The sequence below is a fragment of the Candoia aspera genome, chromosome 9 (assembly GCF_035149785.1).
Source record: "Candoia aspera isolate rCanAsp1 chromosome 9, rCanAsp1.hap2, whole genome shotgun sequence".
Classification (NCBI taxonomy): domain Eukaryota; kingdom Metazoa; phylum Chordata; class Lepidosauria; order Squamata; family Boidae; genus Candoia; species Candoia aspera.
In genome coordinates this window covers 2,128,844-2,146,500 of record NC_086161.1, presented here as the reverse complement: position 1 = coordinate 2,146,500, position 17,657 = coordinate 2,128,844, and the positions used below count along the sequence as shown (strand labels likewise).

Below are 17,657 nucleotides of genomic sequence, written 5' to 3'. Positions count from 1 at the left end.
ATTGTGAAATCTTCCCATGGAGATCTTAAAAATTAATCACCAACAATCAAACCAATTCACATTTGCCACATATCTAGAAATAGCAAAAAACAGTAATGGACAAGAAATTAAGAACATGGCAAGAGACAATTCAAGTTTAGGAATTTGGCAAGAACTTAGACTGGCTGCAGTTGTGGTTGAGTAGTAGAGTGAACACCCAGTTGTTCACTTCTATGGTGTCCTTGCTATTAGAGATCTTGCATTACTGGCGTCTTGAATTCCTTGCTTTGGCATGTTGAAATACTGTTTGCATGGCAAATGCCAAGCCCTTAATCCATTCCAGAACAACAATGCAGATGACATGAACTCAAGCAAGGGCTCAATGTACTGTCTTCTTTAGAAAATGCTATGGCACGTTATGGTGTCACCAGAGGGAAGGACAATCAGACAGCAAAATACTCAAGGATTTGGGGCTTCCTACACATCTAGAAATCATAGCTCAGTTCTAAAAACAAATAAAAATTCAGCATTTTTTAGGGTTTTTTTATCTCGCCTTTATTATTTTGCTAAGAATGTTCATTCAAGCGCTTTGCTAAGAACAGCTGAATTCCAGGATGCAAATTAAGCATATATTTATATTTAGCTCCTTTGTATAATTGATTTTGCTTGGGTGGGCAGCCAGTAAAAATACTGCAGTTTTTATCCCTCTCAATCCCCCATCCTTTGGAGTTCCTGCCAGCCCTAGTTTTGAAATAATTGAAAGTGATGGGAGGATATCTTACAGAAAAGGCACTTAAAAAAAATACATGGTGGTCTCTCTCTCTCTCTCTCTTTCTTTCTTCTCTGTGACATAGGCTGCAGTGGGTCTTTGATATCATTTGTCAGCCAAAGATTTATACTTCACTTGAGGACAATTTTATCATAGTGATGCTCAGTAACATACTAAAACAACTGATGCTTCATTTGGCCACATCAGCGATTCTAATGCCCCTCACCTTGGTTTCTCTGAAAGACACAAATTTTATGACTACATTTGAAAAAAATCTACCTGGGGAGTGGAATGAGAGATTGACTTCTGGGTATATTTTTAACTCAGTTCTGTTTGCAAAAATTTGGATCTACAACTTCTTAACTTGGCCTGTTCCCTGGCCTTCATGTTGTTTTCCCAGCCCCCTCAAAACATCTCCAGTTTGGCCTGGATCTCTTCTGGTGGGCCGAAATTTGGCATTAATGCCTCACATTTCATTTCCCAAACTCTCAAAGTCGAATTTCAGTGACAAAATCTGAAGAAGGCTAACTCTGAACTTTGGTGTTCTGGTTGGAAAGTCCTACTGAAATCTGGACCTTGTGCATTTGCTCAGTAGGGCCCTCCTGAGTTGGAGCCTGGTCCCCCAGGTGCCAGCCTGCAGCTTCAAGCAGTCTCAGTAAACATGGTTAGGAAGGGGCAGGGGCTGTAATTCAGCAACATCTAGATCAGTGTTTCTCAACCTGGGCAACTTTAAGATGTGTGGCTGGGTGGGGAATTCTGAGAGTTGAAGGCCACACATCTTAAAGTTGTCCAGGTTGAGAAACACTGATCTAGATGGTTGCAGGGTCCCTGCCACTATTTTAGGGTTAGCAGAGGGTTGAATGACTCTTGGCTGGTGGAAAGCAAGCAAGGAAAGGGACTCAGGGACCTGAGGACCCTTTGCAGTAAGCTGTAATAAGTTTTCTTCGCTTTTGGCTTAACAGGTTGAGGGAAACGTGAAACCATCCAGTTGTAGCTTATTCAGTAAACCATGAGTTAGCCGCCTGTGAGGAGCCTGGGCCTGGTTTTGCTGAGAACTGTTGTGTTGCCTTTCTTTAGCACCTCTATGCCAGGCGAGGTGCCGGACAGGACAAGGAAAGGCATTGTCCTGCTCAAGGGACCCGGAGCACAGTCCAGGGCTGACAGCAGGCGGGCCAGGCGGATGGGCCAGAGGCCCCCGGAAAAGAGAATAGTTCTTGAATGCCGACAGAGGCCCTGAATAAATTAGGTGGGCTCCATCCACTCCCTGCATGCAGCTGTATTTGGTCCGCCAAGCCTAGAGGATGGGAAAGCCCTTGGCCCCTCTTGAGCGGGAAGCCAAATTCTCACAGATTCCGGATGCTGCTTTTCGCCCCGCGTGATGGGCACGGGGGGTGGGAGAGGGCTGGGGAGGGCCGGGCCCTTCAGCCTGAAATGATGCCAAATCCCCCCAGCCTCTTCCCCAGCCCCACGGCGAGGATCCCCTGCCACTTGTCAGCTGCCCTTAACCCTAACCCCAACCCACGTCTCCCTCTTGCTGCTGGCTTCCCAGTCATGCTTTTCCGTTATCATTATTGCTGCTGCTGCTGCTGCTGCTGCTGCTCTATTCTTCTAACTTTTTGAACGTTTTTTTTAATTTATACTGAGTTAGACAGAAACTTTTAAAATTCTTACCGTTTTTTTCTATATTTATGACCTATTTTTTCTTTTATCTATTCTCTCTCTCTTTCTCTCTCTCTCTTTTTTTTATCCCCGACCCCTTTCCCCCGTTGTTGTTCCTTCCGTGTTTCCGTTGTCATACGTGCCACTTTGGATCCCCACGGAAACATCCATCTTTCCACACGCGCCAACATTTTCCTTTCAAAACCGATCATTTTCAAACGGTCCTAATTCCCTAATCCCGGGAACCCCCTTGGTGGCTGCAGCAACCCTGGGAACGCCGGCCGCTCCGTCTCCTTGGGCCTCGCTGCTGCTGATCCCGGCAGCTCTGCTGTTGCTCTGTTAGGAACTCTGGCCGACAGCGGCTGCTTTTGGAAGACCCGCCCCGGCTTTGCCTCCGAGGCCGGACGCCAAGAGAGAATTCCTTATTTCCGAGGACCGCGCCTGCTCGGGGGTGGGGGTGGGAGGCAGCAGAAGAGGGTCTTTTCTTTTTGGCAGAGAGATTTGCTATTTTGTAATGAGGAAGGAGAAGAAAGCATTTTAGATTGGGTATGTTTAAGATTATCTGCATGTCTCTCCGGAAGTACAATGGCTCCCTTTTTAGCCACTGGCTGTGAAAAATAAAATGGATCGCTTACACTTTTGAAATCGTAATGGGAAAAAGTTGATTTTCTGAAACGGGTTGCCATTTCTGCACATCACTGTTCATCCTTGCCTGTCCTAGAAGAAAGGAAAGAAAGAGAAAGAAAGAAAGAAAGAAAGAAAGAAAGAAAGAAAGAAAGAAAGAAAGAAAGAAAGAAAGAAAGAACAGTCACGTCAAAGGAGGTGCAAAATATAAGCCTGCGGATTAGCTGTGTTCATGTCCCTGGGGGACCCCTCCCACCAGGGTCTGCCAGGCCTTGGGAGAAGCGGTGCCTTCTCCCATGGAGCTCCAGCTTGGGAGAAGTGGTGCCTTTGGGAGGCCTTGGGAGAAGCGGTGCCTTTGGCTCGTCTCCTTGCCCAGGACACCCAGCAGCACAGTTCATAGTGTTCCCACACCATTCCCCAACCTGGTGCCCAGCAACTTTGTTGAGCTTTCACTGCCATCATCCCCGTGCTGGATGAGGTTGATGGGAACAGAACCTCCATATGTCAGGCAAGCAGTGCTGGGGAAGGCAGCTATCAGAGGACTGTCCCTGCACCAAAGTGGGGCTGTAAGAGCTGTGAGTTTGGGCCAAAGGCCCCTTACATAAGAAGGCTTTCACTGGGTAACAAGAAATGGAGCTGGATTCTCTCCCTCCCCAAGGGAATCACTTACGAACATTGAAGTGGTCCTCCTATGTGGAGTCCAAGATCTGCAGCCACCGTGCCCCCATTTCCAGGCTGTATGGCCCCGTTCTGCTGCATGGGCAAGGTCACGATTCAGCCAGTGGGCATGGAGGAAAATCTCTTGCCTTCCCTGTGCGTTTAGCAAGGAACAGCACGGCACCCCTTGGGGGAAGTGAAGCAAAGCATGAAGAGGGGGGCACCCTGGTTTATTAAGACAGATTAGCCTTTCTCTTGGACTCCTTTCCAGGATCTGTTTTAATGGGTCCTAAATATAGGTGCTGAGCAGTTTAATTTCTGTATATGCATGGGTGGGTGGGTGTGCATCTCCCCTGCATCAGCTTTTCAGTGGACCACAACACCCAACAGACCGGAAGGGTGCTAGGCTGAGGAGGCAAGCTGAGGGACAGCCTCTTTGTCCGTGTCTTCTGTCTTGCCTATTGGCCCTTCAGGACCCAAACCATGTCTAACCATCACACACACACGTCCCAATCTGGGGGTGTGGTGACCATTTCAAAAGGCTACTTCCTGTGTCCCAGCTAACATGAAGGATGAATAGTTGCTAAGCTAAATGGCTTTGTAAACAATGGGCTGGTCTCTGATCTGGGCCTCTGCTGCTGTGTTTACAAAGTCCAGAGATAATTATGTCTCCTCTTCAATATTAAATGGTCAGCTGGAAATACGCCACTTGTCAAACTCTTTGGCAACCTGCTGTATGATCGCCAGTTCAAAATTCAGTATGCTGCCATTCATGTTTTTTTTCCCGCCATCTTGAAATTCCCAGGCAGACATATGTAAACGAGGTTTTCTGCAGATCAGTACTGCCTATTTGTCCTAGATTAATGGACCCAAAGCTGGAGACGCCCCTCTTCTGAGAATAAGCAAAGATGTATGATATCCAGTCCCTTTCCAGAGGTTTGGAAACATTCTAGCTGGCCAAAATGTCTGGACTGGAATTGGGAAGACCCTTTCAAAATGGTGTGGTCTCATACAGTTTAGTGATAGTGCTTGTATCTGGAGCCACCCTGAAATACAGTAAAAATTGGAGGGTCCTGCATTTGAACTGAAAATTGATCCTCTGATCGAGTGGGGTTCTGGGAATCTGACTGGAATTCTGCTTGAGGTGAAATTTTCTGCTGTCACTGTCTGGGTGTGAGATCATCTGTTGATGGCAAGGGATAAAAGTCACACAATATGCAGATCATCATATATGAAGTCTCTCCATCCTATTAAGACTGCTTGTGGCTTATCATCCATGCTTCGGGACTCAGCAAAGTCCAAGCTTCCGTCCAATTTGCGACCCTCGATTTAATCAGCAAGGCCTTGTGGGGCGGGGAGGGTAGCACCCCAAGTGCCCTAGCAAGAACGAGACCAAAACTCTAGGCCATCCAGAAACGACTGCTCACTGAGTGAGTATCTCACTGAGTACTTGAAATGAGCAGTTAAACATCAGTTGCCAGTGAAAAATTGGATTCTTGAGATCCTGCATTCCTAAAGCCAAACTGATACCGTGAGTTTTTTTCTAGCGAGAAAACTCTGCACTAAGAATCAGCTTTTCGTTCATTTTGCAACAAGTACTCTCTTTTCCCTCTCAAAATATGCCTTGGCTCCTGTTATTGAGGTCTGCTATCTCCGTATTTTATCCCAGTCCCAACTGGCTTCTCAGGAGGAAGGCCGAACACTCGAGGCGGCTGCCTGCCAGTGCTGCTTAGGAGGAATGCCCAGGGGGACACGGGCAGTGAGTTCAGGCCCTAGACCAGATAATCCAGGCCTGCGTTTCCCAACCTCACTCTTCCGCGTTGGTCCTCCCAGACTGCACTAATCCGTGCGTCCTGGCCTGCCAACGTCTGTGCCCCTCTGTGCTGGTGCATATAGGCTATTCACCCAGTCCTGCTTAGTCATAGCAATTTTGTTGAAGTCTTTTGTTACGTTTGCACATTTGCATTAAAAAAAAGCAGGGGGGGGGAGGTTATATAAGATACTTGATTTTTTAAAAATGCATAGCTGTATCAAAACCACTTCTCAGTGGGCCAAAAATAGCTGTTGCTTTTTCCCTGTTTTGGGGTGGAGGTGGCAGTAGTATCAAAGAACTTTCTCTTTTTCTGCAGCCAAGAAAACAAATCATTTCGTTGTCATGCTCATGGAAAATTCATGAGCCTTCCTTGTGATACCTACCTGGGAGATGGAGGGAAAGTTGTGGCACATGACAGGAAAGATTCATCTTCCCAGGCACTATCACTGCATGGGCCGGTTTGCAGGTGCGAAGGGCGACGAGGTGCAGTCGGCTTTCAGCACCCCACTCCTTGCCCCCCAGCCTGGATTACACAATAGCAGGTTCTGTCTCAGTTGTGGCAAATGTGCTGTTGTCGTGGTGGGGCTGCTCCTGTGTTGCTCAGCTGTAAGAAGTTGCAGATCATGTGCAGTGCAACAGTTCCAGAGGTCTTTTTTGTGCATTCTTCTCAGGGCGCCCCGGAAACAAATCATATTTGAATTAACACCACAGTTCGAAAGTTTTGTAATAACAGCACACTGTGGTGGGTCAGAAGAAAGGGGTGTGCAAGGGAGAGAAAACAGACTGTGCACACCAACCAGCCTCCCCTTTTTCTCGATGGGAACCGTTGGCTGCTTCCTACTGGGGGGAGCGGGGGGAGAGGTGCTTTTAGCCCTTGACTCTGTTTTGTAGACCCCCATTGGCAGACAAAGGTGGCCATAACTAGCGGTCACAGGCTTGGGAAATGCTCGCCCATCTTGACCTTCCAGTAACAGGCCCATGCCGTTATGTGCCTTACCAGTGGAACTGAATTGGCTTTTGAAGAAGGATTTCTGGTGGATCGTGTCCCTGGGCGCTGCACCAAGCCATCCCCAGACTGATGCCTTCTCTCGTGGAGCAAAACCGCCTTTCCCTAACTAACTTTTCACTGAGAGAGGTTCTGTCAGTGATTTGAACGTGTGAGGATGACTTGAACGCGATAAAGCGTTCCTTCCTGCATCAGGACTGTTAGGACGGCACAGGGGCAAACCGGAGGAGCCAGCTCGCCCCACTCCGGTCCCACAGAAGGCAGCCAGTGAACTTGTCCAGGGGGCTCCCTGCTAAAGGTCTGCTATGTCTAGGCCGGGGTTTCTCAACCTTGGCCACTTTAAGATGGGTGGGCTTCAACTCCCAGAATTCCCCAGCCAGCTCGAAGGAAAGCCTGTTTTTGTCTGCCCCAGCAAGTGCCGTAAGAGCATCTTCAGAGGGCCCCTTTGGGTGCCTCTCCTGCTAAGGTGCTGCAGTCAGGGCTGTGATCCAGAACTTGCTATCCCTGCTTATGTTTTCATTTATTGCTGAAATGTTTACATTAGTACTTAGGTTGTTTTTATACACTGTTTCAATGTATGCTTTTATAATTTGTTTTTAAACAGCAGTTTACATTTTATTGTAAACCACTCTGAGTTTCTTTGTTTCAATGGGATCTGGTACGGCAGCGCTTCAGATAAGTAAATAAATCCCCTGCGGGCAGGGCAGGGCCGTTGCCTCCTTTCAGGAAGAACGGTTGGCTCGGGGAGCCCCAACCCACCTGCTGCGGGTGGGCCAGCTCCTGCTCCTCAAGAGAAGAAGTACCTGACCAAGGACCACGTGGGGAGAATGATTACAAAACTGAAATCTCAGCAGCTTTGCATTCATTCTTCTGCACAGAAGACATTGTGTGCTGGATCAGGCCCAGATAGCCCAGGATACAGTTGCAGCACAACTTAACCCAGATTCCTCCAGAAAGCTTCCAAGTAATGCCAGAAGGCGACAGTCCACCCAATTTGTAAGATTTTAGGTGGAGACATTCCAGTCCTGAGTAGTTTAGCTGTGAGGTTCTTTCCTACAGTTACGGCTTTGTGGGCCCATTAAGAAGAGTGCCATGTGCATGCATGACAGAGGTTGCTCTGCGGGGCCCACAAATGCTTTCTTCACCAAATAAGCTGAGGTGAAAATTGCATCCAGAAACATTTGCCATGGAAAATAGCTCATTTCGAATGTCCATCGTGGAAAATTGAGATGAGAAGAAGCAAAACCTTGACATGCCTGCTAAACTCTTTCCTCAGAGAGAGGAGGCAGGGACAAGAATGCTGCTCCCTGCATGACTTTAGGCTGTAATAGAGGAGGAGCATGCACACGGTGTCTCCTCCCTGTCCTCTCCAGAACAGATGGAGTTGTTTAATTGTAGATCTTGGCATCGAGCCAATCAGGTGGGCACAGTCCTGCTCCAGAGCCCTGAACGGACTTCTAATGCATAGGCCAGAGCGGGGCAGAGGAAGAGTAGGTCCCGTTCTGCCTTCAGCAGAACTGCAGTCTCCCTGGTGAAGGAGGCAAGAAGGCATCTGAGTGGAGGTGGGGGATCCGTCAGCACTACATCCAGCACCCCTGTGTGCTCTGATACAACAGGTCCCACAGAAGAACCCCAAAGACGGCTCCCGGCTCATGTTCTTGGAGCAAAATGTCTTTTCTGTTGGTCTTTAACCACCTACGGGAAGTATTGCAAAATCAGAATGTAAGAAGTATGTAAAAACTTGTGATACCGTAACAAGTGAAAAAATACAGTTGCAGAAGAACTGAAATCCTTTAAAGAATAGCATCGTAAAATGTAATATAGATAACCCAAAGCCATCTATTTGTATGGTGCTTCCTCCATAGCCTTCAGGTCTTTGCTCCAACCTCAAAAGGAGTTTTTGCAGGAATCATGCACTTAGAAGTTGCAGGGGCCTCCTTCTCCCCAAACCCACCAATCCCAGGCACAGGCAGGCGCTGCATTGGTCTTCATCTGCTTTGCTTTAGATCAGCCTTTCCCAACCTTCTGACCCTGGAGGAGCCCTTGAAATATTTTCCAGGCCTCGGGGAACTCCAGCACTTTTGGGCTCAGATATAGGCCAGAAGTTACAAAATTATTATATTTGTTTCATGGGTAGGCCTTTATATATGCATGAAGAGTGGTCTTAAACTAAAAATGAAGACTGAAACTGACCTCTTTAATGTGAAGTTGCCCAAATTTGAAGTAAGATTTGAAATAAATTGTGATCTCCCAGGGAACCCCTAGGGACCTCTCGCAGAACCATAGAGATCCACGGGACCCTGGTGGAGAAACCCTGGCCTAGAGAGAGGAGATGCATGTCTCCCTGAGCCAAGCAGACCGTGCTGCTTGAGGCCTGTGGTGTTGCCTCCTTGCTCATACTGTTTTCTCCGCTTCCTTTTGTGGTCTAAAGCCAGCACAACCCCAACATCGGGACTGGGCACAGCAGCCATTGTGGGCATCCTCATCGTCATCTTTGTCCTCCTGCTGGTGGCCGTGGACGTCACCTGCTATTTCCTGAACAAGTGCGGCCTTTTCATGTGCATTGCCGTCAACCTGTGTGGCAAGCCAGGTCCCGGCGCAAAGGGGAAGGACATGGAAGAGGGCAAGGCAGCCTTCTCGTGAGTACCTGGATGCCTGCTCCATCTCCTCTCCCCTGCACTCGATCCATAGCGGAACATGGCGAGCTCCGGTAGACTCTCCTAGTTTGCGGGGTCTCTGTTCTGTCCTTAGTGCCCCAGGGATGCAGACCCCACCTATGTAGATCAGGTGTGGAAGCTGGCAGCTGCCAAAAGCAGGGGCGGTCACCAGCGTTGTGTTTGCTCCTCAGTGGATCCGAGCCCCACGTGAGCTCCATCAGAATGATCAGAAGATAAACAACGAAGGGTTTGACACCTGTTGCTCTTACCTGATCGCATTTCCTCCTGCCCAGAAAAGGGAGCAGCAAGGGTAGCAGGGGGCATCCTCGCCCAGCTGGCCTTCCGCTAAATTTGCAGCTATTTTGCCAGTGCAGCTATCATGCTTTCTGAGTTCCAAACACCGTATGCAGACCAGCCCCAAACGTTGGAATCTGCTAGTTTAACCCAATAATGCACCTTTGAACCGTAGCTCCTGAAGTCCTTTCCAAGCTCACCCAGAAAGGTTTTTAACTGGAGATGTTGAGGGCTGGATCAGCTTCAAACTGTGAGTCTGCAGAACACTGCAACTTAAAGCAGCCTTGTTCTGAGTTATTTGCTTGGTCACTAGAAATTTTGCCCAGCCAAGTGAGGAGGGGCAGCTTGACTCCCCTTCGAGCAATCCACAAGTTTCCCTTCTGGAGATGAAAAAGTGGAAGCGCAGAAGCCAAGTGGGCAATTGGCAAAGTATGGGATACTTTGAATGTCCATGCTGGGCAGTTTGGAGAGCAAGCTGTCTCTCCTCGTCCAGTACAGAAACGAAGCGTTTTTCCTCTTCCCGCCGCTAGGCTGCCGCTGTGTCGCACTAAGTGCAGACGTTTAGCACAGCCCTGCCTCTTCGAGCTTCCACAACGCTCTGCGTCGTTCTGCAAGCGAGAGGGGCCAGAAGGGAAGGGGTGGGCCAGAGTTCTGAATTCGTCGTCCACCAGCAATGCAACGAGGGGGAAAGGGGCAAGTAAGAGATGCTTTCAGGGAGCAAATGTCAAGGCTTCAAATCTGAACCCTTCACTCCGTTGCAGGAAAGACGAATCGAAAGAGCCCATTGTCGAGGTGCGGACGGAGGAGGAACGGACCCCAAATCACGACGGAGGCAAACACACCGAACCGAATGAGACCACCCCGCTCACTGAACCAGAGTAGGTGGGGAGGGGGTGCCAATTTCCCTGGAAGAGGAGGAAGCGAGGATGCTCTTTGTGCCCCAGGTCTCTGTGGGCCTGTTGCCAGCGCACCCATTTGATGCCAGAAGTGAGCGTGGGTGAGAAGGGCATCAAGGTCGCTGCGGAAGCAGGTCCAGCATCTGGAAGTCTGGCGATCCCACGAGAGAAATGGAAGGGCCTTTGGGGCCTTGAAAGAGCAGTGCCTTTCCTTTTCTGTGGCCCAGAGTCTGTTTTATCTATGGCCTCAGTTGGCACGTAGAGACACCGAGCAGGGTGAGTGAGGAGAAATGTCCGTGGAGCAGTGGCAGCTCAAGGCAAACGCAGGCTGAGAGTCGCCAACAGGGAGTGTTGTTCTGTCCTCTTTCTCAGCCTGCTTAATTAAAAGCTCAGGATTGCCCCCTCATCTGTGGAGACCCTTCCCATGAGCCTCCATGGGGGTGCCGGGGTCATCATGGTGTCATAGTGCAAATGACACAAATTACGTATTTGCATCAGTTGCATCTTGGGCGCCATGACGCGTGTGACGTTGCGGCCCCTTCCTGGCCAGATTCATGTCCTCGGGCTCGATCCTCTTGCCTCTGTTTCTTTCCTTCCTTCCCTCCCTCTGTGCACAAATAACCGCATGCGATTCCGGCTGTTGCATTGACTCCTCCGGCCGCTTGCGACGTTGACGGCTGTCCCTGCCTCTCTCCCCCCCCCCGCCTTCCTACCCTTCTCACAGGCACCCTGCCGACACCGTGGCAGCCACAGAGGACATGATGCCATCCGTCACCACAGTCACCACCAACTCCGACACCATCACCGAGACCTTCGCCACTGCCCAAAACAGTCCCACCAGCGAGACCACCACGCTCACCTCCAGCATCACGCTGCCAGACACCCCCCTGCCCAACTCCATCGCCGCGGCCCCCAGCCAGGCCACGCCTTCCAAAGCGGCGGCAGCCTCCTCGCCCCCGCCCGCCTCCGCCCCCCGAGTGGCACCCCTGGTGGACCTCAGCGACACCCCCGCCTCCCCTCCCGCCCCTGGCAGCCTGTCCTCCAGTGTCCTCAGCCACCAAGGGGCGGTGTTGAGCCCCAGCCCCACTGCCAAAGGGCCCGAGGCTCCCAAGGGCCCTGTGGCCGCCCCCCCGCCCTCAAACCCAGCCAGCCTCCCGGCCTCCTCAGAGTCCACGCGGGAGGCCCCCCGGGCCAGGAGCCCAGAAAAGGAGGCCGCGCGGTCCAGCGCGGCGAAGAGTCCGGCAGAGGCGACGAAGAGCGCCGCGGGCCAGAAAGGCGAGGCTGCCCCGGGGGGGGCCCGGAACCCTCCTCAGAACGAGGACTTTAAAATGGACGAGGGGACCTTCAAGACGCCTGATATTGACCTCGCCAAGGATGTTTTTGCCGCTCTGGGCACCACGGCTCCGGCTGCCGAAGCCCACGCCGGTGCCACAGCTCCCGCCCCGGAGACCTCGGCGCCACCCGCACCTGCCAAGACAGAGTAGGCCTCCCCGCTTGTGCTCTTTGTGCCATGCCCCTTCTCTTTCCGCGCTGCGCAGGGGGTTCGATGGCCTGTTGCTTTGCCCCGTCTCTGTGTGTTAACCTGGCTTTTTCTCTAAACAAGCTAACCCATGCCGTGGCTACTCACCATGCCATCGCAGCCGGAGTGTGGAATCGGTCCCTGACCTCCCAACCCTGCTGTGAAATTGGTGTTTTCCCCTCTCGCTCTCAGGCTCCCCACCTGAAAGGGAAGCCGAGGTGCCGTCAGATGGCGTGCTGCTGATCTTGGGGGAGTCGGATCTCCTAACGCCACTGGGAGGGGAGGGTCGAGCTGGCTGGCCCAAGCCTTGAGTGGTCCAGGGTTTCATTCTGGCCGCAGGGTCGTGCCATGTGGCTTCTAGGCATCCCCAAAGGGTCTTTTCCCACCTCTGTTTCCTGGACTCAGAGAAACACCGCATATTTAAAGAGGGCAAGGGAGTTTTAACAGTCCCCTGGCCACGCATAACACATGCAGGAGGGAGGCTGGGAAGGGGGCAGCGGCACTTCCTGTCCTACCTGGGCTTTAAGATTCCTGGGCAACAGAAAGAGCAGAAAGCATCTGTGCTGAGAACGGCTGAAAAGTGAAAGAGCCGTAAGATTCCCGAAGAGAAGCTGGAGCTTGGAAGAAACGGGATTCTGAAGGGATCCCAAAGAACTGGCCCCCATCCACAAATGTGGTTCTAGTGATGGAGTGTTTGTTGAGAAAGATTTGACGGTGATGAGATAATTATGGTAATTATCCCTATCCCATGTTTATGCTGTTGAACCCAAACCCATTTGCTAAATATGCAGTTGTCCTGTCCACAAATAGGAAACGAAAAGAGATTGATGTTTTTCAAGCACTGGAAACATCAGGCATTATCTGATGGTTCCAGGTTGTGTCTTTTGAAACTTTTCCAACCCGTCCTCCCCGCCCACCCCAGCTACGAGAAGCAGGAAAGCGGTCTTGGGCTCAGGAACGGGGAGCAGGTGACCCCGGTCTTTCAATCGGCATGGTGGCTGAATGGCCCGAACGCTAGAGCTTCCCACCAGCGGAGTTACCACGTTGGGCCAGTGTAGTTTTTCATCAATTTCTTATTTCCCTGTTGGGAGCCCCACACCCTCCAGTCCGTTAAGTGCTTGGATTGGTGTAATGCACCTAAAACAGCAAAAAAGAAGCCCCATCACCAAAAAATAAACGGAACGTGGGAAATCTCAGGCCAAGCCGTTTGCCAGACGTCCTTATCTGGGACCTCCAGATCCTACTTTCCAAAAGGGCAACTCTGAACGACTGAAATGTCGTCCGTCGCCGCCGCCGTGTCTGTTTTGTTGGGAGGGGGGACCGGCATCCTCCCCTCGAGGCCAAAAGGGGGGCGCACCCCTGTCCTCCCCTGCCGGCTTGGTTGAAACAGGCATCACGGACCTTCCTTTAACCTGCTGTGTTTTTCTGGTTTCCCAAACAGGAAGAACCCCGTAGCAGAAGAAAAGCCGGCAGTCCCCGCCACAGAAGCCAAGGCGGCTCCCGCAGAGGTGAAGACGGTCCCCGCCGAAGCCCCACAAACACAGGAGGCCGAGAGCAAAGCATGACGGGCGCAGGGGCTGAGGGAAGCGCAGGCGGGAATTGGAAAAAAAAATGACAGAACAGCTTCACCCGAGCATTTAAAACACGAAATACACATCTCATTCCTCTAGTGTCTTTGCCTTTTTTAAAAGAAAACAGACAAAAAAAATGCATACAATGGGGGAAATGTGTTTGGTTATGGGGGGTTTGTTTTATTAGGGCTCGTTTTTTGTTCGTTTGCTTTTTGTTTGTTTGGGTAGGTTTGTAGAAAGAATCTTACTCCGTGTGCACTTGCTTTTAAGAGAAAAGGAAAATGCTTTTTTTTTTCTACTACTACTTCTTCAAGGACGGAAGTCCGCAGCCTCAGTAGAACAGCAGAGAGTCGTGCAAAAGGTCCATGCAGAGTTTTAAATGAAACCAAACCAAATACTGTAAATTTAGGGAGGACCAGAACAGAATTAGGATGCCGTGGCTGAGCAGAATGGTACAGCCAGTCACAAATCTTTTCTTTTTATATGGTCCAGCTAAGTTGAGGAAAACCTGTAAAGTCTCCTGAGTAAATTGCCATTTCCTCCCTCTTTTTCCCTGGTCTGTTTTGAATCCATTCTGTTCCCAAAGGTGTGTTCATCCTCCCCAGCTGAATCCTGTCCTGATTTCAAAAGCCTGGAGGCCCAGTTGCGCCTCGTCTCTGGGGGGAGACCCCCTGGCAATGAGCAGAACACCTGTGTCCATTTCCATGGGTCTCCTGGGAGATGTTCGCAGCTGACTGCGCCCTTTGGATCTTAGTTTTAATTCCTGTATTTCCATTTAGGAAGAACGCATTGGGCAGCTTTGGGAATGTATATTTCAAACTGCAGTATTCTTGGTTTGTTTTCTTCTGTTTTGTGGGGGAGGGGTTATTTTTGTTGATTTGTTTTGCCAACATTTTTTCTTCCAGTGTTTACAGTCAACAAAATGTTTTTAAAAACTGTTGTGTTTAAAAGTCTATGTAAAATAGCTGCCTTTTGAGAGAGAGAGAGAGAGAGAGAGAGAGAGATTGACAGAGAGAATAAAATGCAGGCTATATAGATAATAGGTGGACCAGCATGCTTGCTTTGCAGAGGGAGACATTTTAAAATATGGATGTTTACAGTAGACGTTTCCCCTTTATCTTTTTTAATTATTTTTATTTTAAATTCTTACTAAAGTAAGAAAATCAAGTAACCCCCTTTCCTTTATCCTTCTTTTTATAGAGATGGGCTAATTAAGGGCCAGCTGGTGTCTTGGTCCAAGCTAGTCCTTTGAGAAACATGCAGGTAACTCTTAGCATGCGATTGAAGGAAGTGCAGTTTTGGAAAGCAGAAGTTTAGTCCCACAAAGAAGAATTAAGAAGTGCTTGAGTTGAAGGGAAAATATCCTCATGTGGTGCTTAACTTGCCCCCCGGAATCCAGGCAGGTTATGCTTCACAATGGCCTGGGTTATGCATGGGTGGTTCCTCCTCACCAGCTTACACTCAAGGCTGCTTTTAATGCAATCCTACATAGGGAATCCTTGATCTGTCACCTCCAGAGGAGATGTGGGGATGTCTGTAAGATGAGCTCCCCCTGTTCTCTGCTGAAAAATAGGGGGATTTGGATATGTATGGGTATGTAACTCATGTCCACAATTTGGGGGCAGTGGGGCTTCCTGCTTTTGATAACCCTTCCTTCCTAACTTAATATATTTGATGAATTATATTATGTTGAATTTCAGGAGCCAGCTAATCGTGGCATTGTTTCTGAAGAATAATCATACTGTAAATGCAAATGTCATGAAAGCTGACTCTGTGGGCCAAGTTGAACATTGAGAATGCTATTGTGACACTGGGAAGGAGGATCCCTGGAGGTCTGTTGGAGTGCAGTCCAAATGTATGTATATAAATATGCCTCAGGCTGGGATGTAAGAACTGTAAATCTGTCTTAAAGAATGTACAGACTGACTTTGCTTCCTGGGCCGGGGGGCTGGACGGGCCGGCACAGTTGCAGCCCACCCCAAGCTTCAACTCCAAGGTCACTCAGACTCTGGCGGCAGTTCCGATGGGTGTCCATCCTGGTTCCTGGCCGTGGAACGAGAAGCCATTCAACGAGGGAAGCTGTGCCGCAGGAAGCGTGGGGCCAGGGGCTTAGGTCCGCTGCCCTGGCATTGCCGGCTCCCGCTCAGTTCAGAAGGACCTGCCCAGGAGAGCTTGTTCTGGATTGTCCAGAATCAATATAGTTAGAGCTAAGATCTTCCTTCAGGGGGCGTGGGTGCAAGGTGCTCAACCTTCGGCAAGGCTGGCAGGCCGTTGGGGCTTCTGACCATTCTACCCCTTTGGAAAGGACGTTGCTGGCTTAGGGTTAAGCCCTGCTCTGCGGTGGCACAGGGCGTGGGTTCCACGTTTCTCGTGTTTGCGTGTCCCTCTCCAGGAACCCTTGCATGAGCTTTAGGTGAGCCAGAAGTCAGAGGCTGGCCCCACATACCCATCCTCTCTTCTTAGGTAAAACCCAGTTTCCTTTCAGCCTAGGTAGTGTTTTAAATGTAGTGAGACTCTCCCGCTTAAGGCACTTGCTATGTTTGGCAGGGGAGCAATGCAGGCAGGAGGGCCAGCAAATATCGGTGCTGGGCAACTTGTGCGTCTTTCAAGCAGTCCTGTGTAAAACCACGGGGGTTGTTTTGGCAGAGTAAGATGCTCAGGGGTGGCATCCTCAGGCACGGCTCCAGGGGGCTTTGATGCCTCCAAGGCTGCATCTCGTGCAGGTGTGCTTTGAGAAGGGTCTCATGCCCAGGGTGGTGGCTCTCCCTCGACTGTCTTCCCAGGTCCTGAAGCGAACGGGGCGAGGTGTCTTCTGGGCTGTTGTGCAGCAGTTCCCTTGCCTAATGCAAAAATCTGGCCAAAAGGGTTTGCAAAAGGTGGGGATACTGACTGCTGATGAGAAAGTAAGTCCTTAGGAAACCTCCAATAGTTTAAAAACACTGAACTTTGTTTTGGAATGCTCAATCTTGTCAAAATAATAAGTGGATCGCATAAAGCATTCAGCGGTCTGGTTTTTACTTGCCGGAGTAGTGCTGTTTGAACGCAAGGACTACTCGTATCATGGCAAAAGACAGGTAGGTGCAAACCGAGCATTCACCGATTTCTGCAGTGGTCTTGTGCCCAAAACTGTGATTTAGCTTTTTGGAAAAAAATACTATTCTGCAAATGGGAATGTGGAAAAAGGGATGTAGAGGTGGAAAGGCCAGCCCTTTTGTAAAAAACACTTTTTTTCTTTTTTTTCTTTTTTTTAAAATCATTAGATCTGCAAGCTTGTGCACTGTGGGTGCGTGAATATCTTAATGTGAAATGTGTTCTTTGTCATAGTATCAAATTTTTTTAAATCTAAAAAAGAAAAAAAAACCTTCAACATAGTTCGGATGTGGAAAGCGTAGCAGGAATAGTTTGGGTGATCAAGAAAAATCCGAAAGATGAGCTCTTGGTTTCAGGTTATGTAAAAAAGGAGAGAAAACAGCTGTTCTTGACCACAGAGTAGCCTTTAAATAAATGTAAAACCTGTGAAACTGAACGTGATATGTAACATTCCTTGGGCTGCAGACACGGGGCCAAGGGAGGGGCGGCGGGTCCAGGAAGCCAGCCTCAGGAAACGGGGCCGTGCGTTTGCTAAGGACCGGAGTCTCCGCGTGCCCAGTTGTTTGAAGCTGCGTTTCTCGGTTATGATTTCAAACGGTGAAGAAGAAGTCTTGTCCGTTTGCTCAATATAGGGACTTTTGTTCTGTTGTGGTTGCCTTCAGCTCGGGGGGTGGACACGGAGGCCCTCTTTCAGCCAGCCCATCCATCCAACACTCATCCTCATGTGGAGGAGGCCCCGGGCGTTCAGAGAGGGAGAAGCAGGTGGACTGGAGCCCTGAAAGGTGGTCCGGAGAAGGCTCACGAGGGCAGGGACACGCAGGGTGCCTGCGGAAGAGGAGAGGGGTCCCAAAAGGTTGGCTTCATCCCCGGGCAAAACGCAGACCTGCTTCGCCAGCCCTTCCTCACGTGTCCTTAGGCTCCAAGCAGCTAACAAGAAGGCAGAGGGTGATGGGCACAGTGGAAATTCTTTCTCTTTCCACACAATCCCCCTCCCCGTCCATTTAAGAGGGAGCCAGATGGGGACACCTCATGAGAGCTGCTCCCCTCGCGTGGATGGCAAGCTTGCCTGCCTCAAAGCTGGGCGATGTTAGAGCCAGAATGGAACCCTGTGGGTAAAAGCTAA

The 17,657-nt window shown here is 50.0% G+C and overlaps 1 protein-coding gene across 3 annotated transcripts in view; it reads left to right on the top strand.

The window, feature by feature from the left end:
- NCAM1 (neural cell adhesion molecule 1) overlaps window positions 1-13,438 on the top strand; it is a 176,531-nt gene extending 163,093 nt beyond the window's left edge. For 2 of the 3 annotated variants that reach the window (XM_063311498.1, XM_063311499.1), the window contains one exon: window positions 2,671-3,058. In XM_063311498.1, the coding sequence (XP_063167568.1) occupies window positions 2,671-2,750 (80 nt within the window). In that variant the 3' untranslated portion in view covers window positions 2,751-3,058. Of the gene's footprint in view, window positions 1-2,670; window positions 3,059-8,938; window positions 9,147-10,219; window positions 10,337-11,078; window positions 11,835-13,314 lie in introns of those variants that run through there. The other variant, XM_063311500.1, reaches the window with a different exon arrangement.
- Window positions 13,439-17,657: the final 4,219 nt, after the last annotated feature.